This window comes from Rissa tridactyla, chromosome 15, assembly GCF_028500815.1.
Source record: "Rissa tridactyla isolate bRisTri1 chromosome 15, bRisTri1.patW.cur.20221130, whole genome shotgun sequence".
Taxonomy (NCBI): domain Eukaryota; kingdom Metazoa; phylum Chordata; class Aves; order Charadriiformes; family Laridae; genus Rissa; species Rissa tridactyla.
Genome location: NC_071480.1, coordinates 8,518,303 through 8,545,024, shown reverse-complemented (window position 1 = coordinate 8,545,024; position 26,722 = coordinate 8,518,303). Strand labels below are relative to the sequence as shown.

Genomic DNA, 26,722 nt, shown 5'->3' with positions numbered 1-26,722 from the left:
CCGCGGCGAGCGGTCCCGATCCAGCCCTCGCCCTTTCTTCCGGCCCTGCAGGCAGCAGGAGGTGCCCGTTCATTAGCTAATTAACGTTAGCAATTAGTAATCCGATCGGGAGGTACCTACAGGGCTGGAGAACCAGCGCGCAGCTCACAGATGGGAAACACGGGCGGCAACCAGGCTCGCATCCTCCAGGCCCGGGCAAGCCCAACAGCCCGGGTTGGAGTCGCCCATCAACCAAGCGAGCAAGCCCCTCCGGCCCCAGCACCCCTAAACTGCCTGCCCTGGTGCCCAGGATGGATTTACACCCTCACCAGGGTGGTGGGTAGAGGTAAAGCCCCCCCCCCCCGCCCCCAAGCCTTTTTAAAACCCAGTAGCCCCCCCCTGCCCCTCCATCCCTTGCCCCTCGCTGCAAAAACCAGACACACGGCACTGTAGAGATATAGATATATTTGTGGCGATGTTGCATATTTAAGACAACTTTACATAATGCTTCCGACAAGAGTTTTGGCGTCCAACCCCTGCACAGGGGCCGGGCCCTGTGTGGCCCCCTCTCACCCCACATCCCTCCCCAGCTCCACAGCACCCCACGAGGGGTGGGCTGGGGGGGGACCAGCAGATATCCACCCTTGCACACCGAGCTCTCCTTCTCCCTCCGGCGCAAAGAGGAGCCTCTTGCGGCACCAGCATCCTTAAACGACAGTGACTGGGAGCGTGACCCCCGCCAGGTGGGGAAGCCCTGGGCTTTGGGGGAAGGTAAAGGATGGCACAGATCTTTGGAGATAGCAAAACGCGACTGGCCAAGCCACCGGCTCCTGAGCAGAGGGATTGGCCCAGACGGTCTCCAGCTCATCCCCAGCAGCTCCCCTGCCCCAGCCCTGCGCTGGGGCAATACCTCTTCCCAGGCTGCTTGTGAATTCCCACTGCAGTCCCACACGGCACAACTGAAGTGTTGTCCCAGGGTGAAAACCCAACCCAGACTTCTCCATGCAGTGCTGCTCTTCCAGAAAGGAACGACAGGCAGTGCCCAAGCCTGGGAGGACAGCAGGCAGGGGGATGCTCCGCTGCACACTGTGCCCAGAGGAGAGGGGGAAGCAGGAACAGCAGAGAGTGGATGGTGCCAGCTGGGCCTTGTCTTGCCTCTTTGCTTTTTGGCCAGGGAAGCACAGCAGATCCGGAAAGCTTCTGCCAACCACGGAGAAAAGAAAAGGCTGGGCCCAGGGGCTGTGGCACAGGGCAGCCCCCTAGGCATGGCGAGCTTCCGTCCCGTCTGCAGCAGGACAATTTTTTGGCAGGGGACTGGGGCGTCCCGTTGCCCAGCCCCAGGGTGTTTGCTGGAGTGGAGACAGAGGCAGCAGAGTAGCTTGTTAGACTTGAACCGCGTGCTCCCCGGCTCATGGAGCCGTTGCACAACACTCACCATCAGCTCCAGACATTTGGCACAGTCGGGCAGCCACCGCAGAGGGAGCAGCACCCCAAAACCCCAGGGGCAACTGAGGGGTGGCAGGGTGCGGCTCCCCAGCAGCCCCCAGCAGAAAATGGGGAAACAGCAAAACAATAATAATAACAATACTACTAATAAAAAAAAAATGTAAACGACCCAGCACCCTGTCCTGTAGCGCCAGGACATCCAAGAGAACAAGGTATGTGACAGTCTGAGGGGAGATGGAGACACAAGGACTTCCCGGCCAACGCGGGGTCTTGTCTCTATTGCACTTTGCATCATATATAATTCTATTTATATATATATTTATAAAAATACAAACTAAAGGGCTGGGGTGGAGGGGATGAGATGCAAGCCCTGGGCTAGCAGCAGCTCCGTGCACATGGCAGGCTTCGACCCATTCTGCTTCTGCCTGTCCCCAGAGCCCCTTTCCAGCCCTCCCGGGGGGACAGCCAGCAGCACAGGGCCTGATCCTGCAGAGATCCAGCCCAAGGCCAGGCACGGAGGGCAGGGTGCTGAGTTGGTCCAGAGAACACCCATCTGCCAGCCTTCCCCGCCTCCCCCATCACCCCTCCCGAGGCTCCGAGGCCTGCAGTAACACTCTTCCCAAAAAAAAAACCAAACTCTTCCCAGCCGCCAGCACCGTCCGTGCCTTGGAGCTGATGGGCGCCCCGGCACACTTTCCCTGGCCAGCAAGTGCTCGTTCCTGGGGGAGGTGGGCAAGACCGACCTCACAACTCCCCTTCCACACAAAATACCCCAACCGGAGGTTCTTCCTGGCCCAGAGGTTCCCATTCTCTTTTCCTTGAGTGACTACGGTGCAAATCGCACAGGGTGATATAGTCCAGAGACCCCCCGCGCCAGTGACGGAGGATGCTCCTCGCTCCCACGGCTGCCCCCCCGGCTGCTCCTGCTACCTCAGCCGCCCGTCAGGTTTGACGGGCCCCAGTTCTGATTTGGGGTCCGGGGAGAGGGAGCTCCAGGAGGTTTTGCTGCAGGTCTCCAGGGAGCCACAGGCAGAGGGGCTGACAACGCAGACATCCGCCACGGACCAGAAGGCGCTGATGGCACCGTCCGCCCAGTCCTCCAGCGCTTTGCCCGTCAGCTGTGCCTTCTGCACTGCGTCCTCCTCCGCTTCCTCAGAGCGCGGCAGGTTGAGGATCCCCCCCAGGCCCTGGAAGCTCTGCTCCATGTACTCGTTGCGGGGGGGCCCACCGTGCAGCCAGTTGCTGTCGTCTAGGCAGGACAAGGAGAGGTGAGAGAGGGGGATCAGCAGCGCAGCAACATCCCGGCATCTTGCCCTTCCTACTGCCACCCTCCCGGTGGGGCTCAGCACCCAACCCCTTTGCAACCCCAGCTCCCCTCCAGCCCGAGGAGGGGGGTGCTGCTGCGGGATGGATCGAACTGACCCACAAATGGCCCTCTGCAGCTGCCCAGGTTTGAGGACTCACAAGGGCAAGGGGATAACAGCAGGAAGGATGGCTTGTGCCTTCTCATCAGCTGCAGCACCAGGGGAAAGCCCACAGGGACACCCCTCCCACCCCACCTCCAGCTCTGACCTCCAGAGCATCCTCACCTTTCCTGAGAGGCTGCTTGCGGTTGAAGGTCTGGGGCACCACCAGGAACTGATTCTCCCCCAGGGGCTCCCAGAACTGAAGGAGGCGGATGGTCCAGACACCGGGGCGCAGGGGCCGATTAAGGGGGGGCTTGTACTGGGTGAACTCTGCCTCGGCATCTACCGTGATGTCGTAGGAGGCGGCAATGACATAGGTGGGGTCGATCCACACCACCGTGGCCGTCAGGTTGGGGCCCCGCGACCACTTCTGCATGGCCACCGGCTCATCAAAAGGCCCCATCAAACCTCCAAAATTGCGGAAGAGCCTTTCCTTGGGGTCCCACTCTGTGCCCACCTGGAGGGACAGGAGGCACGAAGGTGCAGGGCAGGGAGATACTATCAGCTCAGTGTTTCCCCTCCCCAAACCAGGGAATGCACAAGCGCTGGAGCCCAAAGCAATGCACTGCCCACCCTCCACTGCTCTCCTGCCTGTCTGCACCATGCCGGTGCCAACCCAGCTGTGTGTGATGACTCCGGCAGCTGCAGGCACTGGATACCACAGCCTCAGCTGCCCCCAAAAGATCCCCCTTCAGGCCCTTTCCCTACCCATCAGCTCCACATCCCACACAGAAGCCAAACTCCCGGACAAAGGTTTGTTCTCAGACATGACAGTGGCATCATGTCCCTCTGTCCCCACAGTGGGCCGGTGGGGGAAAGGAGGAAGGGCAGCACAGCATAGAAAGGCCAGGAAGGAAAGTGGGCATTGCTAGGGAACCCTTCCCCATTTACCTCAAGGTTCTGTAAGCGGTTTGCCTGCCCTCCATGACCCGCCAGCTTCAGAGCTCCTTGGGGCATCATCCACACCTCCAGGGAGTCTGCCTGCCCAGTTGCTGAATTCTGCACTTCCTGCATCACCAGGTAACCCTGGAAACGGTCGTCATAGAAATATAAGTGCACACTGGATGGGAAGCCCCGGGGCTCAAATCTGGAGAGAGACAGACAGACGGAGAGGTTGCACATCTGAGCATCAGCATCCTCCCAGCACGAGATGCAGGCTACCACTCAAGGTTCAAGCTTGCGGCAAATACCCCACCTGCAGAGTTTGTCGGCCTTCACTGCTGGCATGGATGTGGCTTTGCGGAGCCCCAGCCTGGAGAAGGCGGTGTAGAAGGTGAGGGTGACATCGCTGAGGCCACTGAGCCCGTCAACGCGGTCATAGACATTCTCCCAGTACGCCTTCAGGGCCGGCGTGTTGGGGGGGTAGCTGCCGTAGAGATGTGTGTCCAGGATCTCCAGCACCTCCTGATTCACCGTCGACTCAAACTTGCGGGCGAAGAAGGTGGGTCTGGAGAGTTGCTGGAAGAGCACAGGCATTTCTAACAGCGTTGGCTGCAGCCCGTCTGCCCTCCCACCTGAGTGGGGCAGCTGGGAGGGAGACACACTGGGAAGAAACATGCTGGGACCCATCCTGCCCTCTTTGACAGCACAGGCTAAGGAGCAGCAAAGCACAGACAGCCTCTACGTGGGATCCTCTATGGCAGGATCAGTGGGAGCGTACAGTACGCTTACTGGTAATGCAGATGGGTTCCCATCTCTCCCACTGCCTCCCCCTTTCTGTGCTCAGAAGCAGCCATGTGTCATCTAGCTCCTTAGCTGCAAACTCTATTCAGACGGGCCCACACCCTGCAGAGCCACTGCAGAGCCCTGCACGCGGCCTGGCCATGTGGAACAGCTTGCAGGATCAGGACCCTGCACTATATAAGCCCAGGACCACTCGAAAATCCTGCTAAATACTCTTTTCAGGGCTGGGTGTATCTCCCCTAAATCTTCCTTGTTCAGCTTACATCCCTACACACCGAGAGCACAGGAGACAGTTTTTCAAAAGGCGTTTTGTCCTGCCAAAGAGGACAGCACTCTGAAGTGGTTTTACTGAAAAGCTATTTGCCCCAAGTGATAGGTTTGCAGGGAAAGAGAAGGAAAATAGGAGGAGAGAAAGTCTGGGAAGAGGAGCAGCATTGCAAGCAAAAGCCTGGCTGCTGGGCAGGGCAGTCAGCATAATCCCACTGCCCGAGTGTTTACAGGCACGTCTATGGCAAGCCCATGGAAGCTGGGGAGCCAATCCTGCCCCTGTCCCTTGCGGGGCTGGGGTGAAGCTCATGGGGACATGCACAGCAGCTGGCATGGCACACAGGGTGCACCGCAGGGGAGCTCAGAGAGGAGAGAGAGACACGGAGGAGGAGAGGGAGCGGGAGGAGAAAGGAGGATCTTTTTCACCTGTAGCCGGAGGAAGTCCTGGGGTTTGAAGTCATTTGGGGAGCACCCACACCAGTCGACTATGTGTTTATATTGGCACTTACAGCCCAGCTTACGGTTCCAGTTGGTCACTCGGAGGTTGTTATCGACCAGCGTCTCACAGGCGTGACTGTTCTCCAGGACCGTGTGGAAGAAGGACTGTGCAGGGCAGAGAAGGGACAGGAGACCCAGTGGGGATGAAGGACAGATGGTTCAAAGGAGACACCTCACCCCTCACTCGCAGGGGAACAGGATAGGCCTCAACAGCTCCTGAACAGAAACCTATCCCTGTTCACAGCGCAGGGCAACGCATATGTGACTCCCCCATCAGTTTTTGTCCAGCCCAGAGGGACATCTGGACCTAAAGCAGGGCTGGATACAAACATGACCCTTGGTCTGTCTGCTTCTCTCACCCCTCTCTTTCATACCTGGGTCCAGAAAAAGGGAGGCACAAAGCTGCCTGAGCAGAACCATCAATGCCCTTTGCAGCTGCCCAGGGTGGGTTGACGTGGGACAGAGATGTTAAGTACTGCAGGAAGAAAACCCAGCCCATGCCCCGCAGCCAGCACCCACCTCGGCTGGCAGGAGCGTGTAGGTGTAGAACTGGCGCAGCTGGGACACCAGCTGGTCCTCAGTGTAGACCACGTACTCCACAAAGCTTCGCGTCAGCGAGAACCAGTCGGAGCCCCCGTCCACCACGATGCCCTCAGGGATGTGGCGCTCGCCCAGCCGCCACATGTGTGAGTCACACTCGTGGAACAGGCGGTCCAAGCCCTGCTTTTTGATAAACCTGGGCACGGGGACAAGGATGAGGGGTTAGGGGTGTCATCCACTTCGCTGAGTGCAGCTGCAGCCAGAACATCCCCCCAGCCCCAACTGTTTCAGTTCTTTTCTGAAATCCTTCCTTTCTGTTCCTCCAGTTCAGTTCTGCCCGTAGCTGGGATTACCTGATAGCTGGGATTACCTGGCGTTGTCTCGGCCATGAGACTTGAGGAAGTTCTTATCTCGGTATTTGGACAGGAACATCACCAGCTCATCATTGGTCCTGAGGTGCAAATTAGAAAGCATTAACGGCCCCTGGGGTAAAGCAGCCCAATAAACATTTATGCTGCAAGAGCCATCAGACATACAGAGCCTAAAGCTGTTTTGTGGATGCTGACTCAAACCTTCGTCCCATCACTGGGGAGACACAGATGCAGCCTCTCTGCTGTCTGGCGCCTCACATACATGTTTGCCTGCAACACCCAGACCGCAGGAAAAAACAGCCTCCGAGGTACTGGCTGGTCTCCTCTGCAGAGATGGGACCAGCGTGGCCCTGGAGCATCATCACCAGCACGTGGGTGCAATCTCCAACCCCATCTTCCCTCAGCTCCCTGCTCCTCCCTGTGCCTCCAAGGCTGCTGCAGCATCACGCATCCCAAACACCTCCATCATCCTCCTCTGCCCCAGCAAGGTCCTCACCTCGTGGGGTAGTCAGTGGCGCTCAGGTTGATGAAGAAGTCCCAGGGCCACTCAGCCAGTTCCAGCAGGTCCTTCATACTACGCAAGTACATCTTCAGCAGGCTGGCACCTCCCCAGATGGTGACCATGCGCCAGGGCGTCACACGGATGTTGGGGTAGTGCCGGGCCAGCTCCACTGCCTCGTGATGGAGGTAGTTGGAGCGCTGTCAGGGAACACATCTCACCATCAGCGGGGGGCTCATCTTCCTGGGGCCTCCTTGCTGCCTGCCTGGGGTCAGCCCTTATGGCAGCCTCCGCAGGGAGGAGAGCAGCAAGACGAGACTGCCCTGGGCAGGAGGGATAGATCCTGCTTCCTTGGGCAGAAATAGGGGTGGGAGAGTCACAGTTCCACCAGCAGCAAGGACAAATGGTACCCAGACACCTCCTCCACTCACTGCCCAGCCACACCCCAGCTCTGTCCCAGCAACGGATGGATCTGGGCACTGTTAGCAACCCACTCCCCTCACCCCTGCCGCACACCTTGTCGACATGGATGTAGAAGAAGTGCTGCTGGTGGTACACCGCCTTGATGAGCCGCTTCAGCTGGCGAATGGCCCTGCCGTGCACAACCAGCATGTAGGCAATGCGCACAGGCTTGCTGGGGGGTGCCTGCTGCAGCCGGCTCTCGTCCCACTGGATGACGGGGCTGACTTTGCCTGCGCAAGGAGGGAGAGGGCTGTCAGACACCCCTGGCCTTGGCACCCACCACCCAGAGCTCCTGATAAACCACAGAGACCTGGGCAAGGCAGGGGACAGTGGGGGAAAAGTTTGGCCTCATGCTTCCCATCATGCTGCAGTGCCAGGGCACAGTGGCACACGCAGCCCCTTGGCATTAAATTGCCAGGGATGTCTTAGGAAAGGGGGGGTGCCCTTCTCTGGCCCTCAAAACAGAAGATGCAGCTGGGTCTGGCTCTGACCTCTGCAGGCTGGGCTGAACGGCCCAGCTTAAGGAGGTTCTCTTTGATTGGATTACAGAGACAGCAGTAATCTGGGAATCAGCGACAGATTGAGGCCACTTTTTGCCAGGTGGGACAGTTTGGTGACATAAGGAAGGTGGCCCACGCGCCTGGCTGGGATATTCCCGATGCCCAGGGGCGACTGGGAACACTCCAGCAGGACTCACCCGAGAGCTGGCAGTGGCGAGGCACAGACTGGGGCATGAGGCTGCCGGCCCGGTGCAGACACACCACATTGGCGATCTCCTGTTGGCACTGCTTGCTGCTGGCCCGGGCCAGTGCCGAGAGGGCATCTTTGCCCGTGATTTCACACTTGGGGGTGAAGCTGTTCTCGGTGGGCTGGGGAGCCCCCTCTACGCTGCCCGTGTCACCCTGCTGGAAGATGGCCAGCTGGGCCTCCCCGCGCAGCTCCGTCAGGTTCCTCCGGCTGGAAGAGTCCGGTGCGGCCGGCAGCCTCCGTCCTGGTTTGTGTCTCACTGTGACGGCTCTCACCACCTTGGACACCAGCGCCCCGGGGCTGTCCGGCCGTCCCCGCCACCGCCCGTGCTTCCGACTGGCACTGCCCCGGCGCCCGGCAGAGCTATCCGAGTCCTTGGAGCCGTCACTGCTCTCGGGCAATCTGGCTTTTTTCTGCCGCTCCTGTACCAGTTCCAGGTGGTGCAGAAGAGAGGACAGACAGCATTACCTTGGGCCTGCTTCCCTCCGGCTCTGCCAACATGCTCCCCAGAGCATCCTTGTTCTCAGAGCTCGATACTCCCAGTCCCCATGTTGCTCAGAGCTACAAAACGTCAGGCTCTTCAGGAGCAGCCACTGTGCACAAACGACACTACACCACCCCCTCTGCCACTTAAAACCCCACAGCACCTCCCTGCATGGTCCTACGCCCCCCTCACAGGGACAGCCCCCTATATGCCAGCAAGGGAGATGCCAATTTGTAGACCTCATCATCACAGCACCCCAGACGCACAAAGAAGGTCTTGGTCTTTGCCATTTGCAGGACTAACTGGGCAAGGTTGGTTGTATCTGCATCAGTCACTAGCGACCCTCCGGGGTCCTGCATGGGCAGGGGCACCCCCAGACAATGGGGACACACACAGGGCTGCTCCGTCTGGCAGTGGTTATTTTACCAGAAGGCAAATGGACCAGCTCCTCCCTGCCATGATCACGTTGTGAGCCCAAGACTAGCAGACCCGTGTGGGAACCGGGGTCCCTGGCAGCGGCAGATGCAGTCTCTGGGGCTGAAAGCACCAGAGAGGCATTGAACGAGGTCCTGCCTGCACTCCACTCCCCAGGCTCTGGCTCCCTGCACTGGGCTGCAGCAGTCACTGTGATCGCCAGCTTCTCTAGAAATTCCTTTAACAAACCCTCCCACCGAGCCAAGCGGATGTGTAAAGGGAGCAGTTAATTATGGTTCGTTACCTCTGCCAGGCTGGCTGATGAGCAGAAACAAGTCAGCCTTGGGGAGAGCAGAGAGTTGCAAAGTTTGGATGCCCATGAGAGCCATGCTTGTGGGAAAGCACTTTCCCAGCGAGTGGTGCCAGCAGGGCTGGGGCTGAATGCCCTCAGCCCACTGCAGGTGCTCCCACCAGGCCTCCCAGGGCTATTGCAAAACACCCTCAAAACCTTGCCTGCCCAGACACTGCACCGGGCACCACAGGAGGCAGTGCGTGCATCAGGGGCTATTCCTGGGCAGCAGCATCTTCTGAGGACAGGCAGATGGCTCACAAGGACAGCCCTCTGCACCAGCCCTCCTGTGGGCATAGCTGCTGGGAAGGTCACGGCTAGGAGAAGCCACTCCGTACAAAGGCTGGAAAGCATCTGGCAAGATCTGCCTGCTCCAGTGTCCCTGAACTACCCATGTTGTGGTGGCACAGCCTGCAAACCATGGCTACCCAGGAAGGGGCCAAGCCACCGCTTAACTTCCGAGGGGCTGGCGTCACCAAGGATCAGCCAAGCCCCCTTCTGCCCAGACAGTCGTCACAGGTGGTCCGAGACCGGCGGCAAACTTGTCATTAGTCACCATGCGGGACCATCTGTTCGAGAGTTATAAACCTGTTTTCTCCACCGAGCACCATAGGACTGGGGAGGTGACAAGCAAAGAGTGAACCTCTTCCTGCAGGGATGGGGCTGAGCCTGCAGAAGAGACCTGTCGGCCCCACTCGCACCCTCCGCTCCCCAACACGCCTGTCTCTGGGGACAGCCCCTGCATGATGCCCACCCTCGGTTACAGTCCTGCTCATCCCCCTGGAAAGAGCCCCATTGCCAGCTCACAAGCACACCCAGCTGCCTTCCCCAGTAGGGAAGTCCTTAGAAGCATCGCCAGCCTTTCCGGAGCTGCCAGTTAACAAACTCAATGGCTTCTAATTACTGCACCACAGCACAGCAATCCCTCCACCCCAGCCTGGCAGGGAATGACTCCGGCCACGTTGTTATGCTGTATTTAAGACTTGTGTGCAGGAATTCTGGCAAGGCTCCCCGTCCCCCTCCTCCCAACATACAGATGACTCTGACTCCAGCCAAAGGTCACTTCTCCTGTCCTGGGTCCCCCTGATGTGACACCACCATCCCCACAGTAACACAGAGCTGTGGAGCACCCCATCCCCAGCCCAGGTCTGGCTGCGCCAGTATCTCCAAGCCGCCTGCCATTGCAAGGAGCAGAGCTAACAGCATCTGGTGTCCTGCAGGGTTCCCACTCTCGCGTCTGCCACATACGAGCACTCATCAGGCAAAACTAGCGCCAGAACGTTCCAAAGTCACCAAAGGAATCCAGATGCTTAACTGCCAATTGCAGCAGCAGACCCTTAAGCCTCACAATTAAAATGGCTGGAGACAGCCCCCTAAAAACAAGCTCTCTGGGGGGAAAAATAAAAATCAAGGAATCTCATCAAAGCTGGAAGAAAAGATGTTTCATAGGAAGCTTCTCTAGAGGCTGCAGCACATGAGGACACCAACACACAGACCCCAGAGAGGTGCTGCCTCCTGCCTGGAAGGAGAAAGATAGGAGATGAAGTGGGAGAAGAGACGTGACTGGGCTAAAACCCTTCTCCCAACTGACAGATCCTCTTCTTCGCCCACAAGGACACTGTTGGTTTGCATTTTCCCAGTGCCAGCTCCACTGCACTCCATGACGCTCATACACTCGCTCAGGAGCTGCTGGTGTCACCACGATGGAAGCAGGATCGTTCTGGCCCCTCCATCTCCCACCTTTGTGTGCAGACAGGCTCACACTGTCTGTAGCAGGGATGCTATCTGTGAAGGGTTAGGTACTGATGGGAATTTCCTCTCCCATCTGTCAGTCCGGACAGGGACTGTGGTGTCTGATTGTGGTGGAACAAGATAAGATAATTTGGCTTCCTGCAGGTAGGAAACTCAGTGTTGACCTGGGTGGATGGAGACTGATCAAATCTCAGATGGTCTGCACATCATAAAGCATCTGTTTGGTGAACAAAGAGAGCCTGTAGGACCCTGACATCGGGCTTGCAAAGAGAAGCGACGTGATTCAACTGTCATGGCCTTCTCGAGGAGGGTTGGGCTGGTGGCTCTGATGTGGCTGAAGCCCGTTACAGAGAGCAGTCAGTGCTGCTGGTGCAAGATGGATTTACAAGCTGCTCTGGTGAAGGGCAGAGATCCTCCCTCAGCCTCTGCTCAACTCGTACCAGGGAACCACTGGGGATGGAGCAGGGGAAGCTCTTCCCTCCTCTACAAAGGGAAGGAAAAGGAAACCAGCAGGCTTTGAAGAACTGAGCAGGACGGAGAAAGAGGCTGCCACCAGCAGAGATCAGAGCAGCCCTTTTGGGAACACCTAGGCAGTGCAGGCAGCTGCCAGCCCGCCGCACAGGGTTGCAGCGCAGCCTCCGAGCGCTGCGGGTGTGCCATCCAAAGGCGCTACTCTGGAGGGGAAGGTAAGCTCACCCAACTCCAGACACTCCATGGCATTTACAGGACTCTAGTCTCTATACAGTGAGTCACAGCCCAGTCGTGGTATGGAAGGGGGCATTTACTCTGGCAATTAAGATATCTCAAGGTTCCCCAAATCGTTCCATGTCTGCAAGGTCACGCTCTCCTGGGAGGGTTCCTTCAGCTTTACCAGAAATGCCCCTGGGGAACGGCGGCTCCTCCAGGTCTGGCCAAAATCAGAAGCTGCAGGAGGGCACAGAAACCAAGAGCTTTGCCATTTTATAAGAAATAAAGGTTAACTGGACTTTTCCCAGCTTGCTAATGGGTTTGGGCTGTCTGTAAAGTTCAGGATGGTTCTTGCCTTCTCCGAAGAGGTTTGTCCATTCCCAAGCCCTGGAGTCAGAACTGCTGGTGGCAAATGGGACTCGTGGCCAAACCTGCCAGCTGCCCAGCCCAGTTTTGGGAAGAGACCTGGGAAAACCAGGTGAGGAGGGAGGACAAAAGAAAAACAGACGAGCAGTGCAGGACAGTGCAGAGAGGGAAGGAGAAGTGAAGTGATTTGATCAAGGTCACAGGAAAGGGGAAGGGGTAGTCGGGCATTCCCAGCTGCCACATCAGTCTGCTTTCATGCTCTTAGCGCCTCCAGATCAAGGGGAACTCCATGTCCCCTCTCCTTGCTGCATTTATTTGTTGGTTCTGTTTTGGTGTTGGGCAGCACACGAGGGTGCTCACGGCCATTCCCAGCGTCCCAAGAGGAGGCCTGGGGCTGGGAATTAATCTGCCGAGCGAAGGTCTCTGCCTGAGATACCTTCCCCCCTGCAAGGGGCTGCCCAGTTACCCTTCTCACCTCTTTACTCTCTGAGAAAACTTTCTAGTCCTGTGAAAAGACTTGCCGACCATGGGGTCACCCTCCACATGAGGAGGCGCCCCACGATGGGAAGAATCTTGCCCCTCCAGAGATCCCCACCTCTCACCTCACGGCCACTGGTTTTGCTCTGCCACAGCTCACCCCATGCGTACCCCCACACATCCCCCAGCTCTTGCTACACGCTGTCCCCCCTCCTGCCAAACCCGGCTTCATCGTCACCTCAATGGAGGGTCTTTATAGCCCTTGGAGTACAAGGGTCCTATCCAAGATGAGGGGCTGAGGTCCCACTCAGACATTCGCCAAGGAAGCCCATACAGGGACTCTCAGCCCTCCGCAGCTCTTGGAGATGTCAGCTTCAGCCACTGGTTCACCCAGATGCAGTGGGCCTGAACAGAGTCCAGGCAGTTTGCAACAAACAAATACATTCAAATAAGCAAATCCAAGCTCAAGAGCTTTGTTCGAAGGTGGCAGCAGAGTTCTCCAGAGGCCTGGGTCTTCCTCGACACTGGCTCCCTGTCTGACCTTGGCCAAACACCTTCACCAGCCCGTGCTTCAGTTTCCCCACACATAAAAAAGAGGTAACGCTTTTTGCCTTAGCAGAGTGTTCTGGTATAAAGCCAGCAGATGACTGCAAAAGGTCCTTGTACCCTCGCACTTCACAGGGACATCCCTGACCGGACCAGCCAAACAAAAGCCGCCACAAACTTGCTGAGCTGCTGTGCGTGCTCTCCCCAGCTCTCTTAATTACCGTGTGGTTTTGTATTTCTCTGGCTCAGGTACAACCAGCCCCAGCTCCCACAGCGTCTCCCAAAACACAGCGAAGCGCGAGACCCCTGGCGAACTTCCCACCCCACGCCGGACCCCCGCAGACAACCCCTAGGCGACAATGTCCCCTTCTCAGGTGCCACAACCCCACACTGCCGCAGCCAGAGCCCCCTCACAGGCCACGGCCCACCCCACGGCTACTGCCTATGGCAGCCTGCGACCTGTGGGACCCCCACCCACACCAGGAAGCCCGTCCTGGGATGGGACCTCGCCAGTCCCACAGAGTCACCCCGGGGGGGGGCATCCCCTTCATGTCCCCTCTCAGCTCCAGAGCAAGGGGACATGCCAGCCCTTGGGGCACTGCCTCCGCAGGGACCCCCAACCCAAGGGCCTCCCCGGCCCCAAGACCCCCCACAGCACGCACCGGCCTCCTATGATCCCCCCAGGCCCCCTGCCCATCTCAAGCCCCTCACTGCCTCCCCTTGTCCCCTTCAGCCCCCTTATCACCCCCCCCAGTCCCCTCATCGCCCCCTACCCACCTCAGCACCCCCCAGCTCCTTATCGCCCCCCTATCCCCCTCAGCACCCCTCTAATTCCCTCATCACCCCCTCAGCCCCCTTATTGCCCCCCAACCCCCTCAGCACCCCCGCAGCCCCTTTAGTGCCCCCTCAGCAACCTCCCCTCAGCAGCCCCACAGACCATTTATTGTCCCCCTCAGCATCCTCACCGCCCCCCCAAGCCCCCTTATCGCCCCCCCTACCCCCCGCCAGCCCCCTTACCGCCCCCCTCAGCCCCCCGTCCCCGCACCGCCCCCTCGGTCCCCGCCGGCAGGCCCCGGTCCGCCGGTCCGGCCCCCCGCCCCGCGGCGCACCTCAGCCGGTCCCTCCTCATCCAGGCCGGCGGAGGTCCAGAGGACGAGCCCCTGCAGCAGGAGGATGGCGAGGGCCGTGGCCACCGCCAGCCGGTAGCGCCGAGCCAGCTTCCGCGCCCGCCCGCTGGCCACCATCGTCACGGCCGCTCCGCCGCGGCAGGGCGGGCTGCGCCGGCGCGCGCCTCCCCCGCGCACGCGCCGGGCGGGGCGGGGGGGCGGGGCCGGGGGGCGCTGGGGAGGGGGGGGCGAAGAGTGAGTGACTCTGTGTGTGTGTGTGTGTGTGTGTGTGTGTGTGTGTGTGTGTGTGTGTGTGTGTGTCTGTGTGTGTGTGTGTCTGTGTCTGTGTCTGTGTCTCTGTGTCTGTGTGTGTGTGTGTGTGTGTGTGAGTGTCTGTGAGTGTGTGTGTCTGTGTGTGTGTGTAAGTGTATGCAAGTGTGTGCGTGTCTATGTGTGCACGTGTGTGTGTGTGTAACTGTGTGTGTGTAAGTGTATGTGTGTGTATATGTGTGCACTTGTGTGTGTGTGTAACTGTAACTAACTCTGTGTGTAACTGGGTGTTTAACTGTGCGTAACTGTGTGTATGTAAGTGTATGTAAGTGTGTGCTTGTATATGTGTGCACGTGTGTGTACGTGTGTGTGTGTAACTGTGTGTAACTAACTCTGTGTGTGTAACTGTGTGTGCGTGTGTGTAACTGTGTGTGTGTAACTGTAACTCTGTGTGTGTGTAACTGTGTGCATAACCGTGTGCGTGTGTGTAACTGTGTGTGTGTGCGTGTGTAACTGTGTGCGTGTATAACTCTGTGTGTGTAACTGTGTGTGTGCATGTGTGTAACTGTGTGTGGGCATATGTGTGTGTAACTGTATGTAAGTGTGTGCGTGTATATGTGTGTGCACGTGTGTAACTGTGTAACTGCATGTGTGCATATGTGTGTGTAACTGTGTGTGCATGTGTGTGTGTAACTGTGTGCACATATGTGTGTGTGTATGTGTGTGTAACTGCATGTGTGTGTGTAACTGTGCGTGCGCATATATGTGTGTAACTGTGTGTGTGCGTGTGTGCGTAACTGAGTGTAAGTGTGTGTGTATGTATGTGTGTGCACATATGTGTGTGCGTGTGTGTCCGTGCACACATGTGTGTGTGCATGTTGTGTTTGTTGCACTGGGGGTGTGTGTATGTGTGCAAGTGTGTGTGTTGCACCAGCGTGTGCCTGTGCGTGTGCCTGTACATGTGAACCGGGGTGTGGGTGCGTGTGTGTGTGCACTGGGGTGTGCATGTGCGTGTGTGCATGTACGCGTTCACACACACCGAGGTGCGCAGGATGTGTGTGCACACCTGCACGTGTGTGTTGTGGGCCCGTACGGACATACATGTGTGTGCACGGGAGTGTGTATATGAGCATGATCCTGCGTGTGCACGTGATGTGTGTGCACATGGACACACGTATTGTGGGCGCTTATGTGCACGCGTGTGTGTGCACAGGGGCGTGTATATGAGCATGTTCCTGCGTGTGCACACGATGTGCGTGCACATGGACACATGTATTGCGGGTGCTTAATGACATGGATGTGTGTGCGCAGGGGCATGTACCTGAGCATGACCGCTTGCACGTGATGTATGTGCACACGCACAAGTGATGTGTGTACACGGACACAGGTATCGTGGGTATTTACGTACGTGTGTGTGTGTGCGCACAGGGGCGTTTCTATGAGCGTGTTCACGTGTGTGCACGTGATGTACGTGCCCATGATGTACGTGTGCTTGGACACACGTATTGTGGGCACGTACACACACGCATGTGTGTGCACAGAGGCATATCTATGAGCGCGTTCGTGTGTGTGCACACCATGTACGTGCCCACGGGCGCGCGCCTGCGAGCGCAGGGGGGTGTGAGCGGCACACACGTGTGCAGGGGGCACACCATGTGTGCGGAGGTGCGGGGTGTCCCGTCGCAGCGGTGTGGGGCTGGACACGGTGCCCGCTGCCCCCGACGGCGCCCGCAGCCCCGCTCCCCCCGCAGGCAGGGTGCCGGGGCCGTGCTGCACTGCACGACCCCCCCGGCGCTGCTCGGGGGGCTGTCGGCAGCGGGAGGCATCACCAGGACCCCTACGCTGCTTTTTGGGTGCCCAGGGGTGGGTGCCAAGTCTGCTGCTGCCCCAAAGCCACCGGAATGGTTTTAAACTAAAAGAGGGCAGTTTTAGACTAAATAAAAAGAAGAAAATTTTTATGCTGAGGGTGGTGAGACACTGGCCCAGGCTGCCCAGTGATATGGTTTGAGGAACCCACAACAATTTATTGTCCTTTAGACAGCTATTCTCTCACCCGATGACCCCTCCCCACCCAGGAAGGGGAATCGGGGAAAAAACAAGGAAACCTGAGGGTTGACATATAAATAGATTTAATAGGATAAGACTAAATAATTAATAACACTAAAGAACCAGTATTGATCCTCATACCAATATAAAATCGACAAGGATCACACCCAGCCCATTCCCCCAGCAGAAGCTGTGCGCTCCCCGCAGGGACAGCCAATGTGGGACACTGCGAGCGCTGCGGCTTCGGGAGGAAGGGACGGGCTCGGGGCTCCGGCACTGGGGCAAGGACTTCTCAGGGTCGCAGCCATCAAGGGAGAGAGAGAACTCCTCAGCAAACTTTCTAATTTCGATTGAATGTGCTGTTCATGGTATGAAATAACCCCGTTGGTAGCTTGGGTCAAGGGCCTGGGTCTCGCTGCTCCTCGTCCCCACACCTGGGGAGCTCGGAAACACCGAGACCTTGAAACCCGCACACCAGAGCTGGCTGTAAAGTAGGTATTTTCACGAATTCAGCCACTGGAGTCTTCTAAAAGTGCCGTTTTCCCAAGCCTTAGAAGAGACCTTACTGAAAAGTAAAATTACCAGAAGAGAAACAAACCCTGTGTCGCACAAAGCAGGACACACAGCGGGGTGGGAGATGCCCCATCCCTGGAAACATTCCACATCAGGTTGGATGTGGCTCTGAGCAACCTGGTCTAGATTGTCCCTACCCTGGAAGATGTCCCTGCCCATGGCAGGGGGTTGGAGTAAATGGCCCTTAAAGGTCCCTTTGGACCCAAACCATGCGATGATTTATGGTTGTTGGAGCGAGAGCAGCCCCGACGGCAGGAGACACTTGTGTGGAGGCGTGGGCATGGCTGGGGCTGCACAAACCCGTCCTGCTGCCAAGCTTGATTTAAGAAAAAAACCCCACCCCATTCCTCTTTGTGCTGCGATAAAACCTGAAATGGTTCAAAACCTCTCCCAGGACACCCGCCCAGCGAGCAGAGCTCCCAGCGAGCTCCCGGGGGAGAGAAGGCAGCAGAAGTGCCCTGGGATGGGACCTGGGCTCCAGGGCAGAGCTGTGCCAGTGGCAGACCCTGGCCACAGGAGCCACAGCTTCGCCGGCCAACCCCTGCTTATCCCCTGGAAAAGCTGCTGGGGGAGGGAATATATTTCAGATGGGGAAATCGGAAGCAGTGTCTGGGTGGTGATAGCAGCTCCGGGAGCCCCCTGAGATCCTGAGAGCTCCCTGGGCAGAGGACCACGAAGATGCTGCGAGGGCTGGAGCCCCTCTGCTGTGAGGACAGGCGGAGAGAGTTGGGGGGTTCAGCCTGGAGAAGAGAAGGCTCCGGGGAGACCTTAGACCCCCTTCCAGTCCCTAAAGGGGCTCCAGGAAAGCTGGGGAGGGACTCTGGATCAGGGAGGGGAGCCATAGGATGAGGGTTAATGGTTTTAAACTGAAAGAGGGGAGATTTAGATTAGACATTAGGAAGAAATTCTTTCCTGTGAGGGTGAAAAGACACTGGCCCAGGTTGCCCAGAGAAGCTGTGGCTGCCCCCTCCCTGGAGGGGTTCAAGGCCAGGTTGGACGGGGCTTGGAGCAACCTGGGCTGGTGGGAGGTGTCCCTGCCCAGGGCAGAGGGTGGCACTGTGTGAGCTTTAAGGTCCCTTCCAACCCAAACCATTCCATGATTCTATGATTTCCCTTGTACAGGAGCAGTGTGGTCCATGCCCATAAAGGCTGAGAGATGCAGGACTGTCTCAGCATCTCCACACTGGCAGGAAAAGGCTCACCACATGCAAGAGTGAGACCTCCCAGCATGTAATGAAAGGGCAGCCTAGCCTAGGGTGCCCCGTCCCCGGGCCCGCTGCAGTTCCAGGGCCAGCGGTGAGCGTGGGCACAGCTCTGCCCCAGCGCTGCTCCCTCACCAGGGCTTTGAGCAAGCCAGAAAACACACAGCTTGTCCGTAAAATGGGCAAAAAACCCCTCATCATCCCTCCTCTGCTGGAAAAGGCTCGGTCTTCCCTGTGTTATTCCCCTGTTCCAGCTCTTCACCTTGCGAGGCATGAGAGACAAATCACAGTTTAACGGTGTTTAGAGGCTGTTTATCAAAAACAAGTCGGAGGCACTCTCACAGCCTGTCACCGCGCAGTTTCCCGGGTAGCAAGAGCAGTTTGGGAAGAAGTTGCCCATCCCTGGAGGTGCAAGACTCTTGCTCCCCCACACCAGCTTCTTCCTGAGGGTACCTGCCCCAGCACACGTCCCTGGGGAAGGGGGAGCAGGGAGCCTCGAGCTTTCTGATGGAGAGGAAGGAAATGCTCTAAGGAAAGATGCAGGTGCTCCCCAAATCCTGCCATCCTCCCTGGAGAGGCAGGAGCAGAAAGCTGGGGTGCACCCCTAGTTCATGGTTGGAGGGGGGTAAAGCGTGTGACTTCACCCAGGAACCCCCCAGATAACCCCCCTCCCCTGCATTACACCTGCCACTCATGCAACGCTCCATTTCCTACCAGATCGTGACCAAATCCATTTATTACGGGAGTTATTTACACTCAGTTACTGCACAGCTTCCTTAGAAAAACCGCCGGCGGCCGCAATCACACCTCAGCCCCAGCGCCGGCTCTTCCACCTGCGCAGCCCTCGGCTCCCTTCACCCCCGGGGTCAGCCTTGTGGCTTAACCCAGCCCAGAGCCAAAGAAAGCCCGAGGAGCAGAAGACAGACACCTTCCTCCTGCTTACAGAGCCACGGCTGCCCCCCCGCACCCCAACTCAGCTTTCCCCCTGCCCGAGGATCTGTAGCCCCATGGCTCTGCCTCGTTTGCTCTCCTGCTTCTGGGGGGGCACAAAAGCGGGGCTGGCAGCAGCACCCCATCTCCTTAGCAAGGGCTCTGTGCTAGGCTTTGCCTTCATGGTCTCCCCTTCCTTAAAATCTCGCTGTGGCAGGAGCAGAAGAAAAGTTCCTTCTCTGCTTGGACCATCCTCTCTGCCCACCTCTCCGTGCTAATTGGGGGCTGAAGCCTACAGGAATTCATTAATGAGCTCTCCTAGCTCTGTCCTGCTGGGGTTGGTCTCTCTCCCCAGCTTCACGTGGGCTCCCCATTTGCCCAGGAACCACTTCTCTCTCCAGCAAGGCTTGAGGGTGGGAACTAGATGATCTTTAAGGTCCCTTCTAACCCAAAACATTCTGTAAGGCTCAGTTGTTACTTCTGACTCCCTGCCTTCCCACCCTGTCCAAGGAAGACTTTTCTCTGCTGCTGGACACCCCTGAGCATTAGCAAATTTTGTTAGAGAGTATATATGTATTCCAAAAGTCATCCCCCTCACACCTGAACCAGTTACAGGGGATTCAGTATATGAAATAGGAGTGTGATGGAGGGAGGGCGGAGAAAGGAGCGGGGCTCCGCGGGACGAGGCGGACATCAGGGAGCATCCCTGCCTGGCTGTTCCCGGCTCTCTCACCCATGAGGCGCACTGCTGGGAGCGCACAGCAGCACTAGAAACTGACCCTGGCTCCGAAAATGAATTTCCAAAACAATCCTGCATCCGTCTTCCTCCCAGTGTCCCTCCTCGCTCGGGCTCTGCCCTGCAGGTCCTCCAAAAAAGCAGCCCAGGGCTGGGATCTGCCGGGAGGAGGAGGTGGAGAAGCAGCTCTGGGTGCTTCCAGAAAAATCACTGTCCCCTTTCAGGAAGGGATGAGTTACAGGAAGGTTTGTGCACCAGGGTGACATCTCCACTTTCAGCTGACTTCTGCAGCCAGAGCTCAGAAATCATGATTTTTTTGGGCCGAGCTGGTTGCAGGGTGTAAATCAGCATCCCTGCCCCTGAAACCAGCCCGGCCGCACGGAGCTACAGCACCCAAACGCCCACAGCAAGGGAAAACTCATCTCTCCGGGCAAAACCACTTGCATGGGACCCTGCGCATGGAAGAGCTCAGGGTTTCTGCTCCCAGCCCTGTTTCCATCGGGACTCAGCCCTTCCAATGCCGGAAGCACAGAGGTTTCGCCCGCCACGCGTTATTTCTGCCCTGAAACACCACTAACGTTGGAGAAAAGGCAAATTTCTTACCCTCCTAAAATCACCCAAGAAAACTTGAAAGTCTGCAGATATTAAAACTTTGGTGCTTGCTTTTGGCTCTTGCAGAAGGTGCTGCCCAACACCCCACCTTTGCACGCCCTGAGGATCCCGCACCCTCCACCCCCCCGTCCCCCCTCCATCACGCAGCCAGCAGCTATTTCTGCCTCAGCGCTGCGGCGAGGGCTTTAATTTAAGAAAGCCATTTAGTTCCTTTTTTTACAGCATAAAAACTACCTCCAGTTATGGCATAATAGGACCTGGTTACCTTAAAATATCCAACTGATCCCTCCTCCCGACTCCTTCAGAGAAGGGCTGTTATTATCTCCAGTAATAAATGGAGGAGCAGGAGGAACGATTATTTTTTTTTTTCCCCAGTTCCACATGAAACTTGTGGCAGAAGAAGTTTGTCCACGTGGATGCGGAGGGGTTTGCTTTCCCCTTTTTTTCCCAGCAACGCTGGAATCCGGCTGGATGCTCGTTTTCATTACAAATTGCAATGATGCCTGTCTGTGCCATCGTTGTTTCTTCCCCGCATGCGTTCAGCTCCTGACTGAACGCAGGAGGAATTCTGCTTATGTAGAAATATAACCTTATATAGGAATAACCTACAGGAACCACAACTGTTGTACCACAGACATTTACTTCCAGCTGCCTTTGGTTTATGGCAGAGCAGGGATGCTCCACGTGGCTTCTTGCATAAAACAATTACAAAAATACCGAAACAAAGCTTTGCGGCGGTTAACCAAGTTAACGAATTCTCTCCAAACGAAGCCTTGAAATACACCCAGCTTGGCCTCACAAATAGACGCCCACCCCCGTGACCTGTTTTTCGGGGGAGTGGGTTGTCACGATGGATGAATTGCCCGGCACTAGGCAGGAGCAGAGGGAATATGCACAGAGGAGGGTACCAGCACGCAGGGGGCAAGAGCATGCCCAAAGCGCGGCCCCGTGGGACATCCCGTGGGGACCGGTGTCCCAGCAGTGGGGCTGGGAAAGAGGAAGGACAATGTGCAGGTCCATGCGGGAGCAGCAGAGTCCTTCCCCTTAACGATCTGGGTTCCCACGCTGCTGGAGTCTGCCTGGGCAGCAGCGAGGGGCCGGACCCGCTTTGGGGGTGACAGTCTGCAAAGAAACCCTTTAGTGAGGTGGAAAATTGCTGTACAAACACAGCCGAACGCGGCGCTAGACCCTATCAGATTCTCAGCTGCTGTCACTGATAAAGGAGGGATACTTCACACAGAAGAAAATAAATTATCAGCAAAGCAGAGAAGAGTAGGGTGACGGCTACAGCCCGTCCGTGTGCTCCCAGCCGAGGGGTCCTTGGGGGTGGGGTGGGGGGGGAGAGAGCAGGAGCGAACCTCCCTGGGGACTGTGGGACCAGGGGGTTTGGGGGAGCAGCTTCCCAGCAGCCACGCAGGAGGGACAAGAGCACCTCTGCTGCCTCCTTTGCACCAAGACCCTATTTGCACGGAGAGTCAGTGTTTGGATATAACAAATGCATTTGGATGTAATACTTCTTGCTGCCCTGCTTCCCGGGAGCTGCCAGCTCTGCCTGATGGCATCAGCCTGAAAAGAAGTCAGTCTGAGGAGAGCAGAAAGTTTGGGAGTCCCAGTCCATGTGAAAAACACAGCCAAAAGGGGCAAGCGGGGTTGGCTCTGGGTGCACGAAGCCAGGTAGCCCACCCACCACCAGGCTCTTCCACACCCTGCCTGGCCGGTCTCTGGCCTGGGCTACCCCATTGCAAGGGCTATTTTTTTTTATCTGCCTGGGCACTGTATGGGTGAGGTCTCCAAATGCAGGGGGACGATTTCATCCTCATCCCGCTCCGTGTCTCCTGCTCAACCTCCTGCTCTTTGAGGTTGCTCCAAGGAAACGTCTGAGCCTATGAGAGCAGCAGCTCCACTGTCCAGCCGGCTCCTGCCCAAGCGAGAAGCCAGCCCAACCCTCTGAGCGTGTCCCGCTGGCACTGGTGGCCACAGGAGCAGCCCGCGGGGCCAGGGACCGGCTCACATGCTCCGCACTGTGCTGTAGGGCTCTCCTCTGGGCAGTGGGGCTGATGGCACGTTGGCGTAGATCTCCTGCTGCTCCGGCTGCTGGGACCGCGACACTCTGGCATATATAACTTCTTTCTCCTCTTCCAAATGCTGGGAAAGGAGGGGGATAAACAAAAAACATCCTTCGCAGGGCTGCTCCAGGGCAACGCCGTCTGCTGGAACCTCTCTCAGCTGCTTTAGGAACCCAGAAGCAGACCGGAGAGGTCACCCACATTATCCAGGGTCATTTGCACCCCAGCGTGGCATGTCCCTCTGCACCCAACCAACCCATCCCGCTGCCCACACTGTCGCCCACCTGCCCCAGCCTTCCACCCTCCACCTCGAGCTCGGCGCTGCTTTACTTTCTCCTACCTTACTGCTGTGCTTGACCGCCATGTATTCGGTCACAGTGTTTGCCGAGCGGCGGAAAGCCTCGGCATTGCTGTACAAGTGGCTCTCGGCTGTGCCCGCACGGTGGTTAATGTCCGCGTAGTTCAAGCTGTCCGCTCCCTGACATGTGAAGGAGAGGGATGAGCTCTTAACCCTACCCCTGCTCCCCTGCCTGCAGCCCGCAGGGATGGGGACACCTCCCGTCCTGCTGCCTTTCCTGGTGAGAGCCAAGACAGCTGCAGGAGCACTGGGGGAAAACGTAACCCGCTGTAAGGGCTGGCTCAACATTTCCCAGGGGAAATCTGGTTTGTGACACTGGCCCTTCCTCGAAAGCTGGCAGAAAACATCAGAAAAAACTTCCCAAGCAGTGAGCAAAGATCAGCTGCCTCCTCAGGTGTGCTTTGCTGCAGGTTCCCAAGGCTGTTTCACCCAGAGAAGCAGCTGCCCTGCTTGGAGGGGCTGGGGGAGGAACCTCTCATCCCAGTCCTAAATTCCCTTCCCAGGAATACTCTGCGATAGTCATACAAAATCTCTGGTCGGGTCTTTCTGTTGGCAAACGGAGCCCGAAGGATCCCGCGAAGCCTAAAGGGCCATGAACCTGGCTGAAAGCAATCGGATCAGGCAGCTTGTTTGCTCAGCTCAGGGTGCAAAGTTTCCCCTCCCCAGGCGAGCTCAGAGCATGCCATTCCAAGACCTTGCGCAGTTTTCCTTACCGTATGCGATGCGCTGTGTATCCCGTCCATCTCTACAGCTGCTCCGGAGAGGGCTGGATGAAGCACGGACATGGTCAGACACAAGTGAAACCAGGAGAAAAGAAATGTATTACAAAACTGTGCTGTTGCTGCAAATCTTGCAGTAAAGCAGGAAGGGAACCTGACGCAACCATCTGAACTGGAGCAGCTCTTCAAATAAAACCGGACCCCACCTGCCAGCTGGTGATGTCCCCTCCCATCCCTCCCCGTCCTTCACACTGGCCTTAAACTTTGCATCAAGCCTAGTGGAACTGAGCACATCTGGAGAAGCCAGCAGCGCCCAGAGAAACGCAAGCGGGTGCTGTGCCGGGCAGCACCCATCCCGAGAGGTGATGAGACCCATGAGACGGTCCCACCGCTCCCTGAGGGGAAGGAGACCTTCTCGGTGGAGGTCTTAGTGATGGACCATGGAACTGGATGGATCAGGGAGGGAAGGGAGGAGAAAAAAAAATATAGAGGAAAAAACAACTATAGGAGAAGACAGGCTGGTACAGAAACAGGGTGTGTGTGGCAGCAACGGCTTTGCTTACCCTTCTTCCTCTTCCTGGACAATATTACCAAAACCCCAGCAGCAGCTGCAAGCAAAAGAAGAACCACTGCGATGCATGGAGTGAGGATGTGCACAACCACGTCCAAGCTGCAGAAAGAAAAGGGTTTCTGTTCTCACACTTGTCCTCAGAAGCAGAGTCGGGAGGAACCAGCAGGGAGCAGATGTAGGGAGCGGCTGTGGGTGATGGGGCTCACCGCGGGGAGGAAGGGGAGCAGGCCGGGGGGGTGCACGGGCAGGCTGCAGGCTGGGGACAGAGCAAAGCAGACTGGAAACTGCAGAAGTAAATGAACACTTGGGTCTGAGAGCTGCTGCGTCTTCGCTGTTTTAAGGATCTTTTCCTGCACCTCGTTTTGCTCTGGTTTATCTCCACTATTTGCTGACCTTGTAATGGGCAACCAGGCAAGGTCCATGTGTCACCTACCCCTTGAGTGTGCTGATGGGAAGCCTCAGCTTTGCCCACTTCCTGCATCACCTCCAAGAGGCAGGACAGGAGGGAGGAAGCTCTGCCACCCCAGTCTCGTGCTTTGACAACTATCTCTCCCGGGTTGCATGTGACTACAAAGCAGAACAGGACCCAGCCCAGCACTTGGTTTCCCACAAGCAAATGGTCTGTCTGAGTTTTGGGGAAGGAAACGGGGTCAGCGCTGCAGCCAGAAACCAGTTCTCGCATGGTGATAACCTGTGCCTTGCTTAAGCTGCAAGACAGAGAGGGGACAAGCAGGGCTTTGCCAGGGCCAAGCAACCAGGGGTGCTGGGATTATTTTCCATGCGGAGCGGCTGGCAGAGAGGATGAAATACCGGTCTCTAAAGACAAAAGTGGGAGGTCAGAATCCTTAAGGGAGGTGTGAAGAGCCCAGAGGGCCACGGGGCTCCAGCTGCACCAGAGACCTCATGGAGGGAGGTGGCCGCTGCAGGCAGGAGCTGGTACTCACTGGTCGTTGTGGAGGCGGGGATTAGATCCTGGTGGCACAGTTTTTCCCTGGGGAGTTGTCCGCGTGGGGACTGATACAGAGCTAGCGAAGTTGGGGTGCTTGGTGGTTGGGGAATAGGTCGATGATGTTGGGGAAGAAGGAGCTGTAACAAAGAGGAGAGGTCAGTCAGAATCCCCGCCTCCACGGGGGAAAATGCTGAGGGTTTTGCAGTGAGTTAGAAGTGACCCACTTACTGTCACACCAGGAGATGCTGGGTCCCCTCTGCAATGTCCAGAGCATGCTCCCCGAGTTGGGAGGGCTGTAACCCGCTGCCCGGGAGGCTTTTTGTGGTCCCAGACTCCCCCCAAATTGTGCACGCGCATGCACGCACGCAGCAGAGTTCACCCAGGGCAGGAAGGAGATTTGGCACCACGTGCCCAACCTGGTACTAACACAATAACCCCATAAAATTGTCCCATTGCAGGGGCTGGTCCCTGGCGAGGGGAAGGAGAGGGATATTCCCTAAGCCTGGAGCCCACAGCAGGAAATGGGGTGGCACGAGGGAGTGAGGAACTCCCTGGTGTTGTAAAATAAGACAAGGAGAGCACAAAAGGGGACAGCAGGGTCTGATGAGAGGGGAAAATGGGGCACGGAGGGCAAGGTGCTGCACACCAGAGGGTGGCTCAGCCTGAGGCGCTGAGAAGGGTTTGTGGTGAGACCTGGGCATGGTGAATGGGTGAAGGTGGCACCTGCTATGGCAGCAGCTGGCTGAGCCCCAATGACACACGCTGGGTCTGCCCCACGGGGCCTGGGCACCCACCTCCTCCGGGCTGACCCTCCCTGCAACTCCCACTCCCAACACTTGGGGGGGAAGACACCAGTGCTGAACCCGGGGGGACTCATAAATACTGACCTGGGGACACGATCACCTCCACATCATCACTCTCGTCAACCCGGGGAAAGTCTGTTCGCACCCCGCAGCGGTAGATGCCCGCATCCCGCTTGGTCAGGCCCTCCACCGTCACCGTGAACACCTGCCGTGCGCGATTGTCCCGGATGGAGAATCGGTCCCGCCGCACCTCCGGATGATGCATCGAGGTGACGACGATGTCATCACCACAGGTAAAAATAATCCTTCCCGGAGAGCACCAGAATTTCGGCTTCATCTCATTGCCGCGCTGGTACGTGCAGTTCACCGAGAGGGACCCCCCCACGAATCCCCGCACGGTGCCGGGACCCCTCACCGCCGCCCAGCAGCCTGCGGAGACACACGGAGCCGCGGGAGTGCTGCCGCCGCCGCCGCCGCCGCCGCCGCGCCCGCCCCCGGCCCCGCGTCGGGCCGCCCCCCGGCGCCACTCGGGGGCAGGGGGGGCTCCGGCCCGGCATTACCTGGCAGCAGCGTCCAGGCGAGCAGCGGCAGGAGCTGCATGGTCGCTGGCGGATGGCGGAGCTCGGCGTCCTGCCGCTCCCGGTTCCTCTCCGCGGGGCACGGCCAGCCCCCGCGGCACCGCCCGCCCCGTCGGGGCGGAGCGCCGGCACCCCGGGGGCTGCCTGATCGCGGGGGCCGCCCCAGAGAA

At 57.7% G+C, this 26,722-nt stretch overlaps 1 protein-coding gene across 2 annotated transcripts; it reads right to left on the bottom strand.

The window, feature by feature from the left end:
- Positions 1-429: 429 nt before the first annotated feature.
- XYLT2 (xylosyltransferase 2) lies at positions 430-26,704 on the bottom strand. Of its 2 annotated transcripts, XM_054221800.1 has the most exons (16): positions 26,535-26,704; positions 26,059-26,403; positions 25,167-25,308; positions 24,215-24,321; positions 23,646-23,698; positions 22,915-23,052; positions 7,909-8,380; positions 7,266-7,441; positions 6,747-6,949; positions 6,250-6,330; positions 5,859-6,075; positions 5,268-5,444; positions 4,087-4,349; positions 3,783-3,978; positions 3,015-3,348; positions 430-2,674 (listed from the first exon to the last, which is right to left on the bottom strand). In XM_054221800.1, the coding sequence occupies exons 1-16, from the start codon at positions 26,572-26,574 to the stop codon at positions 2,352-2,354; spliced, it is 3,267 nt and encodes a 1,088-aa protein (XP_054077775.1). In that variant the 5' UTR covers positions 26,575-26,704; the 3' UTR covers positions 430-2,351. The 2 variants fall into 2 exon arrangements, with proteins under 2 accessions (XP_054077775.1, XP_054077774.1); XM_054221799.1 differs by lacking the exons at positions 22,915-23,052; positions 23,646-23,698; positions 24,215-24,321; ... (1 more) ...; positions 26,059-26,403; positions 26,535-26,704 and adding an exon at positions 14,143-14,313.
- Positions 26,705-26,722: the final 18 nt, after the last annotated feature.